At 34.8% G+C, this 19,366-nt stretch overlaps 1 protein-coding gene across 1 annotated transcript in view; it reads left to right on the forward strand.

The window, feature by feature from the left end:
• LOC145973717 (uncharacterized) overlaps positions 1-13,495 on the forward strand; it is a 59,728-nt gene extending 46,233 nt beyond the window's left edge. The window contains exons 2-4 of the mRNA XM_083103296.1: positions 275-1,717; positions 11,819-11,888; positions 12,975-13,495. Coding sequence (XP_082959422.1) covers positions 275-1,717; positions 11,819-11,888; positions 12,975-13,495 — 2,034 coding nt within the window. The remainder of the gene's footprint in view (positions 1-274; positions 1,718-11,818; positions 11,889-12,974) is intronic.
• Positions 13,496-19,366: the final 5,871 nt, after the last annotated feature.

Raw genomic sequence — 19,366 nt, forward strand, 5'->3', positions numbered from 1 at the left:
ATAAAAGGAAAAAATAGAAATTTATAACATAATAAATCCACATATTTATTTGTCAACCCTAAAATACCTCCGAAAAGAAGCGTCCTATAGATCCTAATCTCTCGGCGTCCCAGGGTATAGCCGGCGTGGCAGGTTGCCCTGAAAAACAAAATAGAGAGATATAATATTGTTCGTCCCTGCACGGTGCGCCCTGCAGAATCGTTGAATAAACGATCGAATAGGACGTAACACAGCTGTAAAAATATCATTAAGATCTTCCTATGTTCCCATACAGTTAAACACTGGGAAGATCAAACTAAAATCTGGAACTATATGTGATCTCATTGACAGCTTTTGCCTAGACGCTGACGGTGGGTATACTTATTGGAAACCAATACCCACTACTACTTGTAATTTCCAACAATACGATGTTCTTTACGAAGGACCTGCAAATAAAATTTCCAAAGATCACTCTGATGTCAACGCTCCAGTCATCTACAGCCTAGTAACACAAGAAATCACCTTCGCTTTAATGAAAACTACAGAATTGCCTCTATGCGGATACACTCTCTTACGCACCGAGCATCCGAAATTATTTATCCTGGAAGCAAAACCAGGAAATACCTTCGCTAATCGAGGAATCATCCCAGTCAACAATCTTGACATCTTTACATACATGAACTCCAAGTTCGTGTATATAGAAAAACACGTCAAACAACAGATGACTTCTCTTTACAATAATGTCATCTTGCAAAAATGTGAACTAGAAAGACAAGTGATTACCAATGCCTTGTCTTTCGCTACACTCCAACCAGATGAATTTGCCTATCGATTAATGAAAGGACCAGGATATATGGCTGTTACCACAGGAGAAGCTGTACAAGTAGTCAAATGTATCCCTGTTGAAGTAATGGTCAGAAAAACGGAGGAATGTTATGCTGAACTTCCTGTCACGGTGCGCAATCATTCTCTCTTTCTTACACCCAAGTCAAGAATCATCACCAAAATCGGTAACGAAAGAGAATGCAGTGTAGAACTTCCTACGCTGTACAGAATCGAGGATACATGGGTCCAACTCACCCCTAGTATTCAGGTTAGACAGCTACCACCTCAACAGCTAAAACCTATGGCTGCTCTAACCTGGAGATACCTCACTCCGGGATCCTTAGCTACCAGTGGAATCTACTCCGAAAAGGACATAGAAAAGCTAAGAAATCATATTATGTTCCCAGCCGAAAAGCCAGCTTTACTCAATGCCGTTGCTAGAGGACTAACTGGCCACTCCATGAACACTGAAGGAATCTCAGTATATAATTTGCTGGATGAAAATTCTCTAAATAAAATTGTCGAAAGCACAGCCTCACGGATCTGGAAAGGATTCATAAACTTTGGATCAGCCACAGCAGGACTTGTCGGAATCTTCATGATCATCCGCTTAGTCAAGCTTGTTATCGACACAGTCATCCATGGATACGCTCTCCATACTGTATATGGTTGCAGCCTTTATTTAATCGGAGCCCTGTGGAGCTCTCTTGCAAACCTGCTACTCCATCTGGCACGAGAATCTTCTAAGAAATCTGGAGATGATAACCGAGACGATCAATCACCTGGCAGGGGAACGAACCTTCAAACCTCCAACATCGATCCCACTGCGCCTCCGGAAGTAATCACTCAACAACTTCCTCCAGCCAAACCTCCAAGGACGATGAGACCTTGCCCCGAGGAAAACGCCAAAAACGTAAATATGCCTACATCATATACAAACTTAAGAGACCGCTTAAACACTTTAAATGAAGATATCTAATCTCCCTAGACCAAAATCCTCCGAAAACAAGTGGATTTTGTTCTTATTAGGGGGGAGGTGTTACGTCCCGCAACAAAAAAATTTTAAACATTACTTTGTAGTATAACATCAAGAATTTATCATCTTATATAATTTTTAAATATTACATATATTCACTATAAATTCATATCACTATATATATTATATATAATTTGCCGATATTCATATTATCTAGTTATCCTATATAACTAAAAAACTAGCAAACTACCAGTGCCAACCGAATAGCTGGATTTACAGAAATATGTTAATCGAATAAAATTAATATATTTCAACTTTATTCAGGAAAGAAATAGATTTGAAATCGTGTTATTAAAATTATTTTGAATAATGCAAACTGTGTTAAAAAGCGTTCGCGACAAAATTCATATAAATCATTATATGAAAGTTAGCAGAAAATTTATCATTTCAAATATCTATTAATATATATATATGTAACCAAAAATCTAGGAAAATATACTATATTACACCTGCAGTAATCATGCATGCAAAATAATTATACATTTTAAATTAATTACAGAAAAGTGAACATAACTGTTATATAAAATACTATAATAATTAATTCCTTTAGTCAAAAAGAAGACAATTTAAAATTCTATTTTTAAATTCAAGCAATTTATATTGTTAGAGCAAAAATATCGTAACGGAAAATACGTTCATATAAGTACCTATACTTACTACACTGTAAAATCCCATAAAATTCCCTTTACAATAATATACAGAAATATTTATGGACCAATCAAGCACCTCATAAAACATAACCCTTCTCCTGGAAATTATAAAATAATATTAGAAACAATTTATTTAAAGACTAAGTAAAAACACTTTTAATTATAAAATAATACTTACCTAAAATCTTTTAACGATTGATCTTATCGCCCTATACGGATCACTTCGATGGACGATGTAACTGGACTGCCGTAAGTGGGATGCGGCTATTGCAAATTTTGAAACCTGGGAGAAATATAATTAAATTAATATTTGGATGAATCGAGACATAACCTGTTGGCAAAAATGCCAACAAATATCCTGAAAGCAAGTCTAAACAGAAGGAATATTAATATAAAAGATTAATAAAAAAAATTATCAATAATAAAAGAAAATTTATAAAATTAATTTTGTGCTCCAAAACAGTGTAAAAACATTTTGTAAAAATTACATTATTTAATTAGAACCAACATATCATAAGTATCTGCAAACGATGAAATTCATTTGTACAAGAGAAAAGTAACTCAAAGAATTTGTTGCTCGTTTTAAACTATTAAAAATCGACACTTTGTCGGCACAAAGCTTAAAATACTATATATATATATATATATTCACTATTAGAAAGTAATTTTTCTCAGAGTCTTGATATCTGAAAATTATAATAAAAGTATAAGAAGAGTTACTATAAGAATTATTGAGTAACCCATTTAAAATATAATTCATACTTACACACTTTTTATAACCCTATAAATATATATATATATATATATATATATATCCTCTTCCCAACGATATAAGACAGTTCGTCATAAATAAGTAGCAAGAATTCCAAGTCCTAGCAGCTGAAAATAACAATCCAATAATATCTGGCCGTATGAAAAATTAACTTGACATAAAATACATAAAAACATTAATCCATACAAAATCTATTATCATTATAAAAATTTTTAGTTAATCAAAACTAATGTATTAATGTAATTAAAAAGGTATAATATTTTACAGATGTGTATAATCATATAGTAATGAAGAAAATCAAATAGTAAAATAAGTATGATAAATCAAATATTAATACACTCAATTTTAACAACAAATATATTAAATTAAATAATAACTACAAAAGGAAAAATTCAGTAAGAATAAAATTTTTATACATAACTCTTTCTGCATGCAGAATAATAAGTCACCCTATAAACATAGCCTCACTCGGTTGTCCACCGGGTGTCTCAGTATTTTCATCACCTAACGAACACGCTATACAGAAAAATGAAATATATTTATTAGTAAAATTTCCTTAGAAATACATTTCAACAATAACCTACACGTGAATTCATATTCAAAATACATTACTCAATTACAAATATAAAAATTCATATATATATATATATATAAACAAATATACTTACCGTATAGATGTTTTGCGTGGCAGCCCTATTGAATAATTAAAAGAGGCTCACTTCGTACACCCATTATCTACGGAAAACCCATAGGCTTGTGCCTTTCCAATTATATGTATATATATATACATATATAAAACCCTACATAAAGGAAAATCATATTTTAATAAATCGATTAATAGTAAATAATAACGCCAACAATACTTACTAAGCCTTCTCTAACATATAATAAAGCATAATCGAATGGTTAAACCGATCGAGACTTATACGCGAGACCTCAATAGGTAGTACGTGAAAGTGAGAGAGACCGAACTATCGGTCGGCCCGCGCGAGCGAGAGAGACAGCGCTATACGTAATCCCGTATGCAAGAATTAATGAGAATTAAATCGCGAAACAAGCTCAGACCAACTTATCACCCTTGTTATTAATATATATATATATAATTATTAATAAAAATAACAAGGTGAGTTGGACACACAAAATTTGTAGTCATAAAAAACATGAAATATATTCTTATATACTTTAAGTATATATATATATATACAGGGTGACCCATTTTAACTTAGGCAGCCAAATAACTCGAAAAATGAGCAAGATAGAGAAAAATGTTTTAGACAAAAGTTGTATGGTTTCGAGGGGGCCATAAGATGGTATCATTGGTTTGACCTTGAAGAGTCATTTGAAGGTCACGTGAAGGTCACTTCAATTTTTTTAAATGGAACATCCTATATATTTTTGTACATTCTTGTAGCTTATTTCGAGAGCTTTCCAAAACACTATAATTAAGTACCTTTCCGTTAAGTACTTTTTGAGTTATGATGCTTGAAATAATTTCTTAATTTTACATAAACCGTAAAATATCTTGTAAAATATTCATTTTTCGATTATCTTACCTTAATACTTTTATGTACAAAATAATGAGAGGAATCAATTGGTGTAAAGAAAACACATAGTTGTTTCGAAGAAAAAATATGTAATTTGCAATTAACAATTCCATATTTTTTCTTAAAAACAACTATGTGTTTTCTTTACACCAATTGATTCCTCTCATTATTTTGTACATAAAAGTATTAAGGTAAGATAATCGAAAAATGAATATTTTACAAGATATTTTACGGTTTATGTAAAATTAAGAAATTATTTCAAGCATCATAACTCAAAAAGTACTTAACGGAAAGGTACTTAATTATAGTGTTTTGGAAAGCTCTCGAAATAAGCTACAAGAATGTACAAAAATATATAGGGTATTCCATTTAAAAAAATTGAAGTGACCTTCACGTGACCTTCAAATGACTCTTCAAGGTCAAACCAATGATACCATCTTATGGCACCCTCAAAACCATACAACTTTTGTCTAAAACATTTTTCTCTATCTTGCTTATTTTTCGAGTTATTTGGCTGCCTAAGTTAAAATGGGTCACCCTGTATATTATCCAAGGAATATCCGTTAGCTTAAGTGCTTTAATTATTCATACAAGCATATGTACTCTAGCTACCTAAATACAATAATTTTCTTTCTTTATTAACGACAAACCTAAAACTATAGGTAAATGCGAATAAAATATGATTTTATATGCGTGAATTAATAAGTCGGTCAGGCGGTCAAGGCTAAGGATGTGCGGTGCGTTATCTACTGACACGCGTCAATGTATCTTATCTCCCTTGATACTTACGGCGTTCATGCATTAGACTTCAGACCAAGGGGACTTAAAAATAATATTCTTTTAAAATCAAGGCGTGAAATAAATTTCGGACCGACCTTTTGCTTTGACCATTAACACGAATGGTTATTAATAAATATATATATTGTAATATGTTTTACTAAGTTATTAAGTTGTAAATTGTAGGAGAATACGTTACACATATACATACGAAATTTAAAAGGCGAATTATAAGAACAATATAACCGACAATAAAACATAAATTTAACGACGTAAAAGATATGTCAAAATAAATTAAAAGGATTAGAACATAAAATTGAAATCCAACAAATGTACAATCTTATAAAATTTAGTAAAACATGGTTTAGTACGTACGAATAATCGAGCTGAATTATAAATCTTCTTATATGTGCCAAAGGCTAAGGCTAAGCCGAACGCAGTGCGTTATCGGTTGGCGCGTGCCAATAATCTTATCTTCCATTATGTCTCAACATACGCGCCCGAGTCTAGAGACAAAGAGGACTCGAGAATAATCGAATATTATAAGAAGCACTTTTTATTGCGAGCGCAATATTCATAGGATTATAAAATTGTTAAAAGAATATATATATATATATATATATATATATATAATCATACGCCAAATGAGCCTGGATGTTTAATAAAAAATTAAGAAGTAATAAGGTTCAAATAAACTCTTATTTTTTTTTGACATGAAAATATTAATACACACTAAATTATTATAAAATAAATTTGACAAGACAATAAAAAACTATAACTATAAAATCTTACAACCAATATATATATATGTATATATCCTACCTAATAAGTAGCAGAGCTACATGAATTGTTGCAAGCAAAATTATTAAATCGTCCTATAAAATAATATAAGAATAAAATTATTCACCAAGAGATAAGCGATCCTCCGAGCTTCATTCAGTACAGTTGTACATGGGCTCATTTAGCGATAAGATAATAGACCCGGCACGACCGCCTGGTATTACGGCCATCCGCTACAAAAGAATTAATTCGATATATCGAACCGTAATAATTAGAACACTTCTATACCACCTAATTATTATTAACAATTATTTCTTCTATGTTAAGCTACTATATATATATATATATATATCCACACATATATATATATATATCTATATGTGTATTATAAAATGATTGTAATTATAATAGTTTATGACACCAGAATTTACTAATTATAAAAATTTATTATAAGCGGAATTTTAAGACAGCTTTTGAACGGAGCATGCTAGAAGAACCGTTCACATTTCTTTCGCATTTCCTAAAGGAGATTTAAGATTCTACATTAGAAAATGTATACAAATAACGAGAATTCTGGTAGCTAAAAACTATTGTAAAATTTTATAAATTAACAAACCAACGCACGAATAGCCCATTCCCCCTCCACGCAAAAGCGCAACTCCTACGTCACAACATGCGCCAAAAGGAAGGTGTTACGTCCCGCAACAAAAATTTTATTTCTTATTCAAATACGCAAAATTTGCCTCTATAATCTTTAAACTGTAATCCCATCGATGAACATATCAATCTTAATCACACCGCGTTACATATCATTGTCTATATAATTAATATTGTTAACTAAAATCTCACCGCACGATATATTAGTATCAATATTTCTTGTTATAAAATCTCACCGCGCAATGTAATATCACCAATACTTATAGTACATCAATATCATTCCGCCGCGCGATATAATATTGTCAATATCTCCGAAAATAATCTTTCTTTGTTAAGAAGCTAGCTATACATAACATAACCTCACTTAGGAATGATAGAAATAATTTTAAGTATTTGCCCACATATAGTATCATCCGCATAAAAATTACCTACTTTACCGACAATAGGCAAAATCACCCACACAAAAGTTACCGACAGTCGATAAAATAAATTCCTACTTTACCGACAGAGAAAAAATTACCGACAGAAAAGTTACCGACGAATGGTAAAGTAATTCCCTACTTTACCAACAGCAGGTAATGTCACCCGCACAAAAATTACCGACGGTTGATAAGGAAGTTTTCTACCTTACCGACCGAGCAAAAATTACCGACACAAAAGTTACCGACGCATGATAACACAGTTACCGACGTTACCGACTGAAGATAAAGTCATTTCCTACTTTACCGATTGAAGATAATAATGTTGCTAACCTTACCGACATATAAAAGTATACCTCTTTTATTGGTATATTATCCTGATACTAAAAAAGTTAAAAATTAAAATTCAAAGGATTTTTATTAAGTTATATATACATATATATATATATATTTGTACACGTCTCAGCACCGACTATACATATATCTCATTATTTTAAGGCATAGACTATATCAAAAATCTTTGATTTCTTATTAACTCAAAAAATAATATAGATATAAATCTCGTTATAATTTTTACTTAAAGAGCACAAAAAGCTGAGTCGATACATATATGCATAATTATGAAAACTTCACTATTACCAATTTTATAACTAAAGTTTTAAATATGATTTTACGTATGCAATATTATAAGTCGCTAAAAAGTGCTCAAGGCTAAATGCAACGCATTTCTCAGAAGCGCCGATCGATCGCAATTCTCAGAAATGCCTAGCTCTCCGCATTCCAAGCTCCGGAATATTCTAGAATATTCCGTTCGAATATTATTGCGCAACATGATGAAATAATTAATTATTATTAAGAGACAAACGAAATTATTGTTAAATGTTAATATTAAGCATATGCAATAATTTTTATTAATTTATTAATTCAAAAACCTAACAGTTATAATTATTAAAAGTTAAATCTAAAGAATATTCCGTTCGAATATTATTGCGCAACATAATGCAACATGATGAAATAATTAATTATTATTAAGAGACAAACGAAATTATTGTTAAATGTTAATATTAAGCATATGCAATAATTTTTATTAATTTATTAATTCAAAAACCTAACAGTTATAATTATTAAAAGTTAAATCTAAAGAATATTCCGTTCGAATATTATTGCGCAACATAATGCAACATGATGAAATAATTAATTATTATTAAGAGACAAACGAAATTATTGTTAAATGTTAATATTAAGCATATGCAATAATTTTTATTAATTTATTAATTCAAAAACCTAACGGTTATAAGTATTAAAAGTTAAAATCAAAGAATAAAAATTGTTGCATAACATGTTGAAATAGTTAATTAATAGTCTTTATTCCGCCGTAAATTAAAATTATGTTCACTTATATCACACCGCGTGAAATAGCTGCAATAATTTATTAAAAACAATTAATTTACATTATTTTATTCCACCGTGAATTAATTATATGCATATATAAAATAGCCGCAATACTTTATTGCGCCATGAAATAAAATTAATTTATATTACTCTTTTAATTATATCCCACCGTGATATAAAATAAATTATTGCATGCTAAAACGAGAATTTGTTAACAATAATTATATTCATATAGATATATTATATATATATATACATATATCTATATCCCACTGCGTAATCATAAATATATATATATTTTCAGATGTTAAAAGAATTGTAATTATAATAATTATGATATCAGAATTTATTAATAATATTTAAAAGCATTTTTATATAATAATACATAAAAGAAAAGAATGAACTTTCGAACGGAACATGCTAGAAACTCCGTTGACATTTCTACAGTTAGAGCTTAAAATTCTACATTAGAAAATATATGCATGTGAACTGCAAAGAAATTCTGATAGTCAAGTAATTATTATAAAAAATTATATGTCAAAAGACAATGTACCAGTATAGCCGATTCTATACTGACCGCTCCGTCGCCCCCACTCTAAATCAGAAGAGTCGTGCCACCTACAACTCAAGTTACGCCCAATTCCTGCGGCAACGCCCAGCAGCGCGCGCATCTTCCCCACGCTTGCACCAGCGGCGCGCGCAACCAGCCGGAGAAGGGAACCAATGAGCGATCGCGCCGCCCACGCCTGAGGCGCACATCCTCCACCATCAGACCCAGCACGAAAAGTAGGGACCGACGCCTATATAAACCCGTGCAGAGCGGTCCTCCTCGCATTTGGCCCAACGTTTTCAACACTTAACAACTACTGGCATTTGACTCAGCGCTCTCAAGAAGACATCTCCATACATCAGAGCCGCCAAATATTATATTCTATTATATTCAAGTATACTTTAAAATAAAGTGTCTTCGAGCTTATAATCTGGGTCTCCTGCCACTTATTCTCCAACGGCTCCGGACCTCTCTTCAGGGACCTCGCCGAGGCAGTCGTTCTCCAGCAGAGAGGAATCATCCTTACACACCGAGAGACTTCATTGCTTGACTGCAACCCTCTTCCTGAGCCATCACCGAGGTAGACGGCATCCAGTGGAAGGAAGCAGCATCCACACATTAGAATACAGCAGCTCTTGGTAAATACTTAGATGAATGTTATTCATCTAAATTCTTAATTCAATTTCATTTCAACTTACTACTAACAACTAAATTCAGTGAAACAGTGCGCGACAATTCGGGAACCTTACCTTTGATTACCCGTATTCCTTAATCCAGTTATTCAATTTATTTAAATATTACTTCAAATTGGAAGACTTTTACTGGGACTTATCTCCTTGATAAGACGACTCGATTGACAGTGAATAAAGCGAGGCTGCTTCGGCAGAATATTGCTCAAGGCGCGGCGCAGTGAAAAAGGCAATTATCCTCAGGGAAATTTCCTTTTTTTCTTGGAGCTGTTGACCATTCCTGGAAAACGGAACTAGAGTGTCCTGTCAATCGACGTTTGATTAGGCGAAGATACAATTTCGGCCCGGTTAATTGACAATTTTCATGAGATTGTCTTTTAATTTTGGAGCTGATTGACGCAACCGTCACATTGAATCTTGCCTTGATTTCAAGACACGAGATACATCCCAGAAATTAGTGATGATGCACTGGCTTAGCTTTTGATAATTTCAATTATTATTTAAGTACTTTCATTTATTATAACCTGACATTATAAGGTTAATACTAAGCCAGACGTTTGACAGGTGGATACATTATTAAAGTATCCAATCTCCTTATTCCTCCTCAAGCCTCTTCGATTTTCAGCAAACCGACTTTAGATATTCAAATCGCAATTTAAAAACAAGGCTAACCTAATAATTTAACAAAATTATATAAATTACCGTCGGTCGATAAAGTTACCATCGGTCGGTAAAACCGAAATCTACATTACCGACGGTTGGTAAACTAAAGTTACCATCGGTCGATAAAACAGAAATCCACATTACCGACGGTCGGTAAAACATAAATCTACATTACCGACGGTCGGCAAAAACGATGTTACCATCGGTCGGTAAAACAGAAATCTACATTACCATCGGTCGGTAAAACCGAAATCTACATTACCGACGGTCGGCAAACTAAAGTTACCATCGGTCGGTAAAACAGAACTCCACATTACCATCGGTCGGTAATTTTCGTGAGTCGATAATTACCCCGGGTCGGTAATCCATTATTAATATAATACTAATACAATTTATTCTTCTCAGACTATACTTTAGCTGAAATCTCAACCGTTTCTTTGGGCTTCAACGACCCCCTCACTCGAAAAATCTTGGAATAACCGCAATTTAATTAATTAATAAATACCAACATTAATCCAGCTTGTAAAGGATAGAAGAAAATAAGAAAGGAAATAAATAAAGAAGGAAAATAAACAAAGATTTTGCTTACAAATACATATATTTATTCTCACTCCCTCCTGAATCCTCTCTACAAGCACAATAGACCTTCAATCTCTCGGCGTCCCAGGGTATAGCCGGCCTAGCAGGTTGCCCTAAAATAAATTGAGAGATTAATTGCGTCCAACTGGGAAAGTAAGACTTCCAGACCAGTCCTGAGGAACTGGGGACGTAACAAAGGGCAGCTAGAGCAGCAAATAGCAGCCAAGCAACCTACGCTTAGAGCTCCCGTTTCCCTACCACTGACTCCTGGAACAAAGTAGGGATCAGAGGGTACCTCAGGGAGCGCAGCTCAGTCTTCCGTGCATTTGACCCGACGCTCTTTAGACAACATCACCTATCATCTGACCACCAGCTCTCTACAAGGAAGGAAGCATCTTAGAGCCGTCAAATATTGTACTCGAGTATACTTTAAAATAAAAGTAAATTTCAAATTCAACTTCGGTCTTCTGCCAGTTATTCTTCAACGGCTCCTGACCTCTCTTCAGGGACCTCGCCGAGGCAATCGGTCTCCGACGGAGAGCAGTCATCCTTACACATCAAGAACTTCATCATCTGGTAAGTACATCTTAAACCAATTAAAATTTTCTTTGCTTCCTAGTACTTATTAATAATTAATAACCTACACAGTCGCATGCTACTTGACTGTCATTTTCTATATTTTTAATTCTTACCTTCAACCATTCATATTCCCATATCCATACACACCATTTATTTAAATCATACTTCGAATTGGAAGTCTTTCATGGGACCTATCTCTTTGATAAGACGACTCGATTGACAGTAATTAGTAAGAACCTGCTTCAGCAGGACAAACCTAATTTAAGCACAGCGAAAAGGCAATTATCTTGAGGAACATATTCCAATGATAGAGGTTTCCTTTTGACTTGGTGCTGGTGAGGCAAATAAAAAATTAGCGGCCTCCTGTCACATCGACGTTTGATTAGGCAAAGATACAACTTAAGCCCGGTTAATTGACAATTATCCTGAAGCTGCGTCACTGATGATGGAAGTTGTCCTTTAATTTTGGAGCTGCCTGACGTAAATCACGTCAGGTTGAATCTAGCCTTGATTTCAAGATACGAGATCCATCCCAGAGATTAGTAACGATACACTGGCTGAGGCTTATATGAAAATTTTATAATATACTGAGCCAGCTGCATTGATAATCTGTCATTTCAATGACATATCCTATAATCCTCTTCTTACTTTATGTCTATACACACAATTTGAAATATAAAGGCATGATTAACAACGAAAATTTATTAATGATTTTCAAATCACAATTTAGTATCCAGAGAGAGAAATAAAATAAACTTATTTAATTATCTACTTTCTCTTCCACTGTGCATATGCGGGTGTGTGACATATTATTCACACGATACTTTCATTTTTGACAGGTGACCCCTTTTTTTTCTTGCGACATCGTAAGTAATAATAATAATTTTCGGGAAAATTAATTGAAATATTATATCATATCGGATTTCGAACCTTTTTCTTATTAATAGATGGTCAACACCCGACGTCCAGATCCCATAACTCGTCGCGAATTCCCTCTGCGAAACGCAGGCGTAGCTCGCCGAGAAATATATAGACAACGATTGCTCCGAGATCGTCCCTCCGTTGTACGACAATTATTTGTAGACAGGGATAATATCCCTCCTAATATTGTACACGCCGCCAACGATCGCGAAGATACCCTCTTCGATCTGTCCTTCGCCCCCTTGCCCCCTGAATTTAACCCAGAAATCAGCGACAACGACAACAGCCCAGCGATATCAGCTGGCGAGGAAGCTGAGGAGGAAGACATTACTGAAACAACCCATTCAGACAGCTCAAGCGACGCATCGACAATAATTGTCGATTTAAACAATCCTACGAACGGGATCCCGCTAGGACTGCTCCGCGCCTGGGAGCGCAACGGAGAAATCCCTGCGACAAGGGACCAACAAGTCCAGACTTCACCGCCGCCGAGCCCTCCACGAACTCCTGACTCATTCTCAGGCCCTTTTACCCCGAATTCTTCTCCGCTTGCTTTTGGAGAAGCAGATTTTGAGCCCATAGACATCTCTCCGAGCGACGAGAGTTTTACAGACTTTGAGGTAAATCAACTCCTCGACTATTTGAGCAGCGAGGAATTCCTCGATACTATTGTAGACCTATAAAATTAATATAACATTAATATCAACGGAAAAATTATTATTATATCTGCATCTAATGTATATGGATAAGGGAATGAAATAAAAAGAAATAGAAAATTATGATACAAATCCATTTATTTATTTGTCAACCTTGATTTATCTCTAATAAGAAGCGTTAACAAGATCCTGAATCTCACGGCGTCCCAGGGTATAGCCGGCCTAGCAGGTTGCCCTGAAAAAGAAATTGAGAGATACAACCTTGTTCGTCCATGCACGGTAAGCCCTGCAGAGTCGTTGAATAAACGCTAAAATAGGACGTAACACCTGCAAAAAGCAAAAGCAGTTAGATTATTTATGTTTCTTCCATGGTTCCTCTCATATATTGCCCTTTCAAAGTAGGAAAATATGCATTCAGAACATTGAAAAATAGAGCGAGTGGTATCTAGAGGAGCTAGACAATATTCACATTTAGAGAAATTTATTTCACCGGAAGTTACCCAGTGGCATACTATCAGGTCAGGTTTAACTCGAAATTGACGAATTTTGCAACATGCACAACATATACGAACCGGGTTACGGTTCTTCTTAGTGTGTTTCTTATAGAATATTATTTTTTTACATTCTGCTTTGCAGATATTTGGGAAGTATTGTAACAAGTTATGGATGTCGTGATTGCAAGGCGTATTATTTACGTTGCTCATTATGGTTTAATCAACAATTCCTGTTTAATCGAAATTCTTGAGCTTGTTCTCCTTGTAAATAATATAGAAAACATCTCCTGCAGTCCGACAGGGGAGTTATGAGAGATAGTAATAAATTACACATATGACATCTAAAGCCATACAAAGAAGCTGGGGGAAAACATGTAACAATGTGGTATATTATGGGCTGAAGTTCTCTAGTTTCGAACATTTCACATGAACGACAGTAATACCGATCATTATGGGAGCAGATATATCCTTCTAATTCGACATGTAACAAGTGGGACAATGTGTATAGGTCTTCTTCGGGTATTACATTTGGCAGGAAATCCATTTAATCAGATATTCTGCGAGATTCTCGTATACGTTCTCCTTCCAAATAGTATAAGAAACATCTCCTACAATCTATTATAGGAGTTACACTAGACACATTGCGAGCACATATGCAACATTTAGACACCGTGATGTCGGGGAAGGATTCAGATATACTATGGTAATTTATATAGTAAAGTTCATGGTCTGCTTGTGATTTGCACGAGACGCAGTAATACAGATTATGTCTTGAAGAAATATATCCGTTAAATTCTTTGTGTATTACATGGGATAAGGTATCAGCGTACTCAATAGGTTGCATTTTAATTTAAAAGGTTTTAATTTGGGCTTTCATTCTCACTAATAGCAAGATTGGAAGAATTAGTGGCTCTAAATATTTCGGCAATGTTTCGTGTGCAGACAGAACAATTAGCTAAAGGCCTTATTATGGTTATGGGTCGCTGACAATATGAGCAGATAGTTCTGTAGGGATGTGGGGCAACAGATATAATGTGAGAATCCACTGGGAGAAAAAATCGAGAGTTACAAGTAGTATGCAGCATACAATAGCAGGCGCAACAATAGTGGCTATGGTTGTGCAAGTGAAGATACCCATGTAATTTAATACACACAGCATTGGGGGGTGTTTGAGACATTATTAAGCATTATTACACAGAGGTAGTATAAATAAAAGTTCAATGATATTCCTAATACAGATAGAGCACTCATGCAAAGGTCTCAGAGTAGTAAGAGTTCGACGACAGTTGATACAGTGGGGTTCAACGTGGTGTGGTCCCAGAGAAAAGAAATGAGAAGATAATAGAGGAAGTTGAGATCTTAGTGAAGAAGATTGTACACCTTGATAACAAAGTTCACAGAAGTAGATATTGTTACGTCCCCAGTTCCTCAGGACTGGCCTGGAAGTCTTACTTTCCCAGTTGGACGCAATTAATCTCTCAATTTGTTTTAGGGCAACCTGCTAGGCCGGCTATACCCTGGGACGCCGAGAGATTGAAGGTCTGTTGTGCTCTTCGAGAGAGGATTCAGGAGGGAATGCGAATAAATAAATGATTTATATAGATTTAAGATTTCTTTATTTATTTCACCTTTTGTTTCTTTTCTTTTATAACTTGAATAAATGTGGATTTATTCCTCCGAAGAGTAACCGTATATTTATGGGAGAATATATGAATATTCGCTATCGATATTTGCAATAGGTATCGCGATTTCTATTTGGGGAATCTCCAATGGTGCGAAAGGGTCTAGATCCTCGTATGTTACTGGTGAATAGCTTGGAGGAGGATAGGAATCGTCTTCTTCCGGCGAATAATTATATTGTTCTGGGTTTGACGCTATCTCAGCGTTTCGCTCTTCGGTTTCCAAGATAAGGTCGCTCAGTTCTTCAGGTAGTTCCTCTGTTGTTTCAAAGGGAGTGTAGTTATTTCCCGTAGGTTGTGTCGTTGAAGCGAAAGTATTTATTTGAGTGTCGAGGGGTTCTTGGGTTTCTGTATTTCCTTTGGTTAGAGGGGGAGACAGATCTTTTGACGTTGAAACATTTATTTCTGCGATCTCTGGGATGAATGGAGAAGACTGATTTATCGTAGATGGGGTTGGCTCTATAAGTTCGTTAAGGAATGAGACGCGATTAAGCAGTAATCGTCGGGTGCGTCTATTCTGTTGTATATGGCGAGAAGCGTTGCAAATGGAAAGCTCACGTCGAGTACCCGCGGTTGAGCGTCGAGCGCGGACCATCTATTAATTATATAGTTTGGTGACAATTTAATTAAGTGAAGATGGAATAATATTGTATAGTGGTTCGGTGGTACTTACGTTGACCAACACCTGTTGAATAAAAGAAAGGGTCTCGCGTGACTATTCGTTCAGTAATAAATAATTATTATCCCAAGAATACAGAAAGTAATAGTAAGATCTAATTATTGAAGCTTCACAAAGGTTTAGATCGCGGCTAGAATATAGTCGGAGCAGAATAAGTCATAATAGTAATAATGAATTACCGACCCGGGGTAATTATCGACTCACGAAACTTACCGACCGATGGTAATGTAAGTTTCTGTTTTACCGACCGATGGTAACATCGGTTTTGCCGACCGTCGGTAATGTAGATTTATGTTTTACCGACTGTCGGTAATGTGGATTTCTGTTTTACCGACCGATGGTAACTTTAGTTTTGCCGACCGTCGGTAATGTAGATTTCGGTTTTACCGACCGATGGTAACTTTGGTTTACCGACCGTCGGTAATGTAGATTTCGGTTTTACCGACCGATGGTAACTTTGGTTTACCGACCGTCGGTAATGTTGATTTCGGTTTTACCGACCGATGGTAACTTTAGTTTGCCGACCTTCGGTAATGTAGATTTCGGTTTTACCGACCGATGGTAACTTTATCGACCGACGGTAATTTATATAGTTTTGTTAAATTATTAGGTTAGTTTTGTTTTTAAATTGCGATTTGAATATCTAAAGTCGGTTTACTGAAAATCGAAGAGGCTTGAGGAGGAATAAGGATATTGGATACTTTATTAATGTATCCACCTGTCAAACGTCTGGCTTAGTATTAACCTTATAATGTCAGGTTATAATAAATGAAAGTACTAAAATAATAATTGAAATTATCAAAAGCTAAGCCAGTGCATCATCACTAATTTCTGGGATGTATCTCGTGTCTTGAAATCAAGGCAAGATTCAATGTGACGGTTGCGTCAATCAGCTCCAAAATTAAAAGACAATCTCATGAAAATTGTCAATTAACCGGGCCGAAATTGTATCTTCGCCTAATCAAACGTCGATTGACAGGACACTCTAGTTCCGTTTTCCAGGAATGGTCAACAGCTCCAAGAAAAAAAGGAAATTTCCCTGAGGATAATTGCCTTTTTCACTGCGCCGCGCCTTGAGCAATACCCTGCCGAAGCAGCCTCGCTTTATTCACTATCAATCGAGTCGTCTTATCAAGGAGATAAGTCCCAGTAAAAGTCTTCCAATTTGAAGTAATATTTAAATAAATTGAATAACTGGATTAAGGAATACGGGTAATCAAAGGTAAGGTTCCCGAATTGTCGCGCACTGTTTCACTGAATTTAGTTGTTAGTAGTAAGTTGAAATGAAATTGAATTAAGAATTTAGATGAATAACATTCATCTAAGTATTTACCAAGAGCTGCTGTATTCTAATGTGTGGATGCTGCTTCCTTCCACTGGATGCCGTCTACCTCGGTGATGGCGCAGGAAGAGGGTTGCAGTCAAGCAATGAAGTCTCTCGGTGTGTAAGGATGATTCCTCTCTGCTGGAGACCGACTGCCTCGGCGAGGTCCCTGAAGAGAGGTCCGGAGCCGTTGGAGAATAAGTGGCAGGAGGCCCAGATTATAAGCTCGAAGACACTTTATTTTAAAGTATATAAGTTAACACTGTGAAGATCGCTGGGCCAAATGCCGGAGGTAGTTGAATGTTGAAAACGTTGGGCAAAATGCGAGGAGGACCGCTCTGCACGGGTTTATATAGGCGTCGGTCCCTACTTTTCGTGCTGGGTCTGATGGTGGAGGATGTGCGCCTCAGGCGTGGGCGGCGCGATCGCTCATTGGTTCCCTTCTCCGGGCTGGTTGCGCGCGCCGCTGGTGCAAGCGTGGGGAAGATGCGCGCGCTGCTGGGCGTTGCCGCAGGAATTGGGCGTAACTTGAGTTGTAGGTGGCGCGACTCTTCTGATTCAGAGTGGGGGCGACGGAGCGGTCAGTATAGAATCGGCTATACTGGTACATTGTCTTTTGACATATAATTTTTTATAATAATTATTTGACTATCAGAATTTCTTTGCAGTTCACATGCATATATTTTCTAATGTAGAATTTTAAGCTCTAACTGTAGAAATGTCAACGGAGTTTCTAGCATGCTCCGTTCAAAAGTTCATTCTTTTCCTTTATGTATTATTATATAAAAATGCTTTTAAATAAATTCTGATATCATAATTATTATAATTACAATTCTTTTAACATTTGAAAATATATATATATTTATGATTACGCAGTGGGATATATATATATATATATATATATATATATATATAATATATCTATATGAATATAATTATTGTTAACAAATTCTCGTTTTAGCATGCAATAATTTATTTTATATCACGGTAGGATATAATTAAAAGAGTAATATAAATTAATTTTATTTCATGGCGCAATAAAGTATTGCGGCTATTTTATATATGCATATAATTAATTCACGGTGGAATAAAATAATGTAAATTAATTGTTTTTAATAAATTATTGCAGCTATTTCACGCGGTGTGATATAAGTGAACATAATTTTAATTTACGGCGGAATAAAGACTATTAATTAACTATTTCAACATGTTATGCAACAATTTTTATTCTTTGATTTTAACTTTTAATACTTATAATCGTTAGGTTTTTGAATTAATAAATTAATAAAAATTATTGCATATGCTTAATGTTAACATTTAACAATAATTTCGTTTGTCTCTTAATAATAATTAATTATTTCATCATGTTGCATTATGTTGCGCAATAATATTCGAACGGAATATTCTTTAGATTTAACTTTTAATAATTATAACTGTTAGGTTTTTGAATTAATAAATTAATAAAAATTTCCGTCGGTAATTTTTGTGCGGGTGACATTACCTGCTGTTGGTAAAGTAGGAAATTACTTTACCATTCGTTGGTAACTTTTCTGTCGGTAATTTTTTACTCTGTCGGTAAAGTAGGAATTTATTTTATCGACTGTCGGTAACTTTTGTGTGGATGATTTTGCCTATTGTCGGTAAAGTAGGTAATTTTTATGCGGATGATACTGTATGTGGGCAAATACTTAAAATTATTTCTATCATTCCTAAGTGAGGTTA

This window comes from Camponotus vicinus, unplaced genomic scaffold, assembly GCF_025532165.1.
Source record: "Camponotus vicinus isolate PSW18456_S1 unplaced genomic scaffold, iyCamVici1.0 SCAF_6, whole genome shotgun sequence".
NCBI lineage: Eukaryota > Metazoa > Arthropoda > Insecta > Hymenoptera > Formicidae > Camponotus > Camponotus vicinus.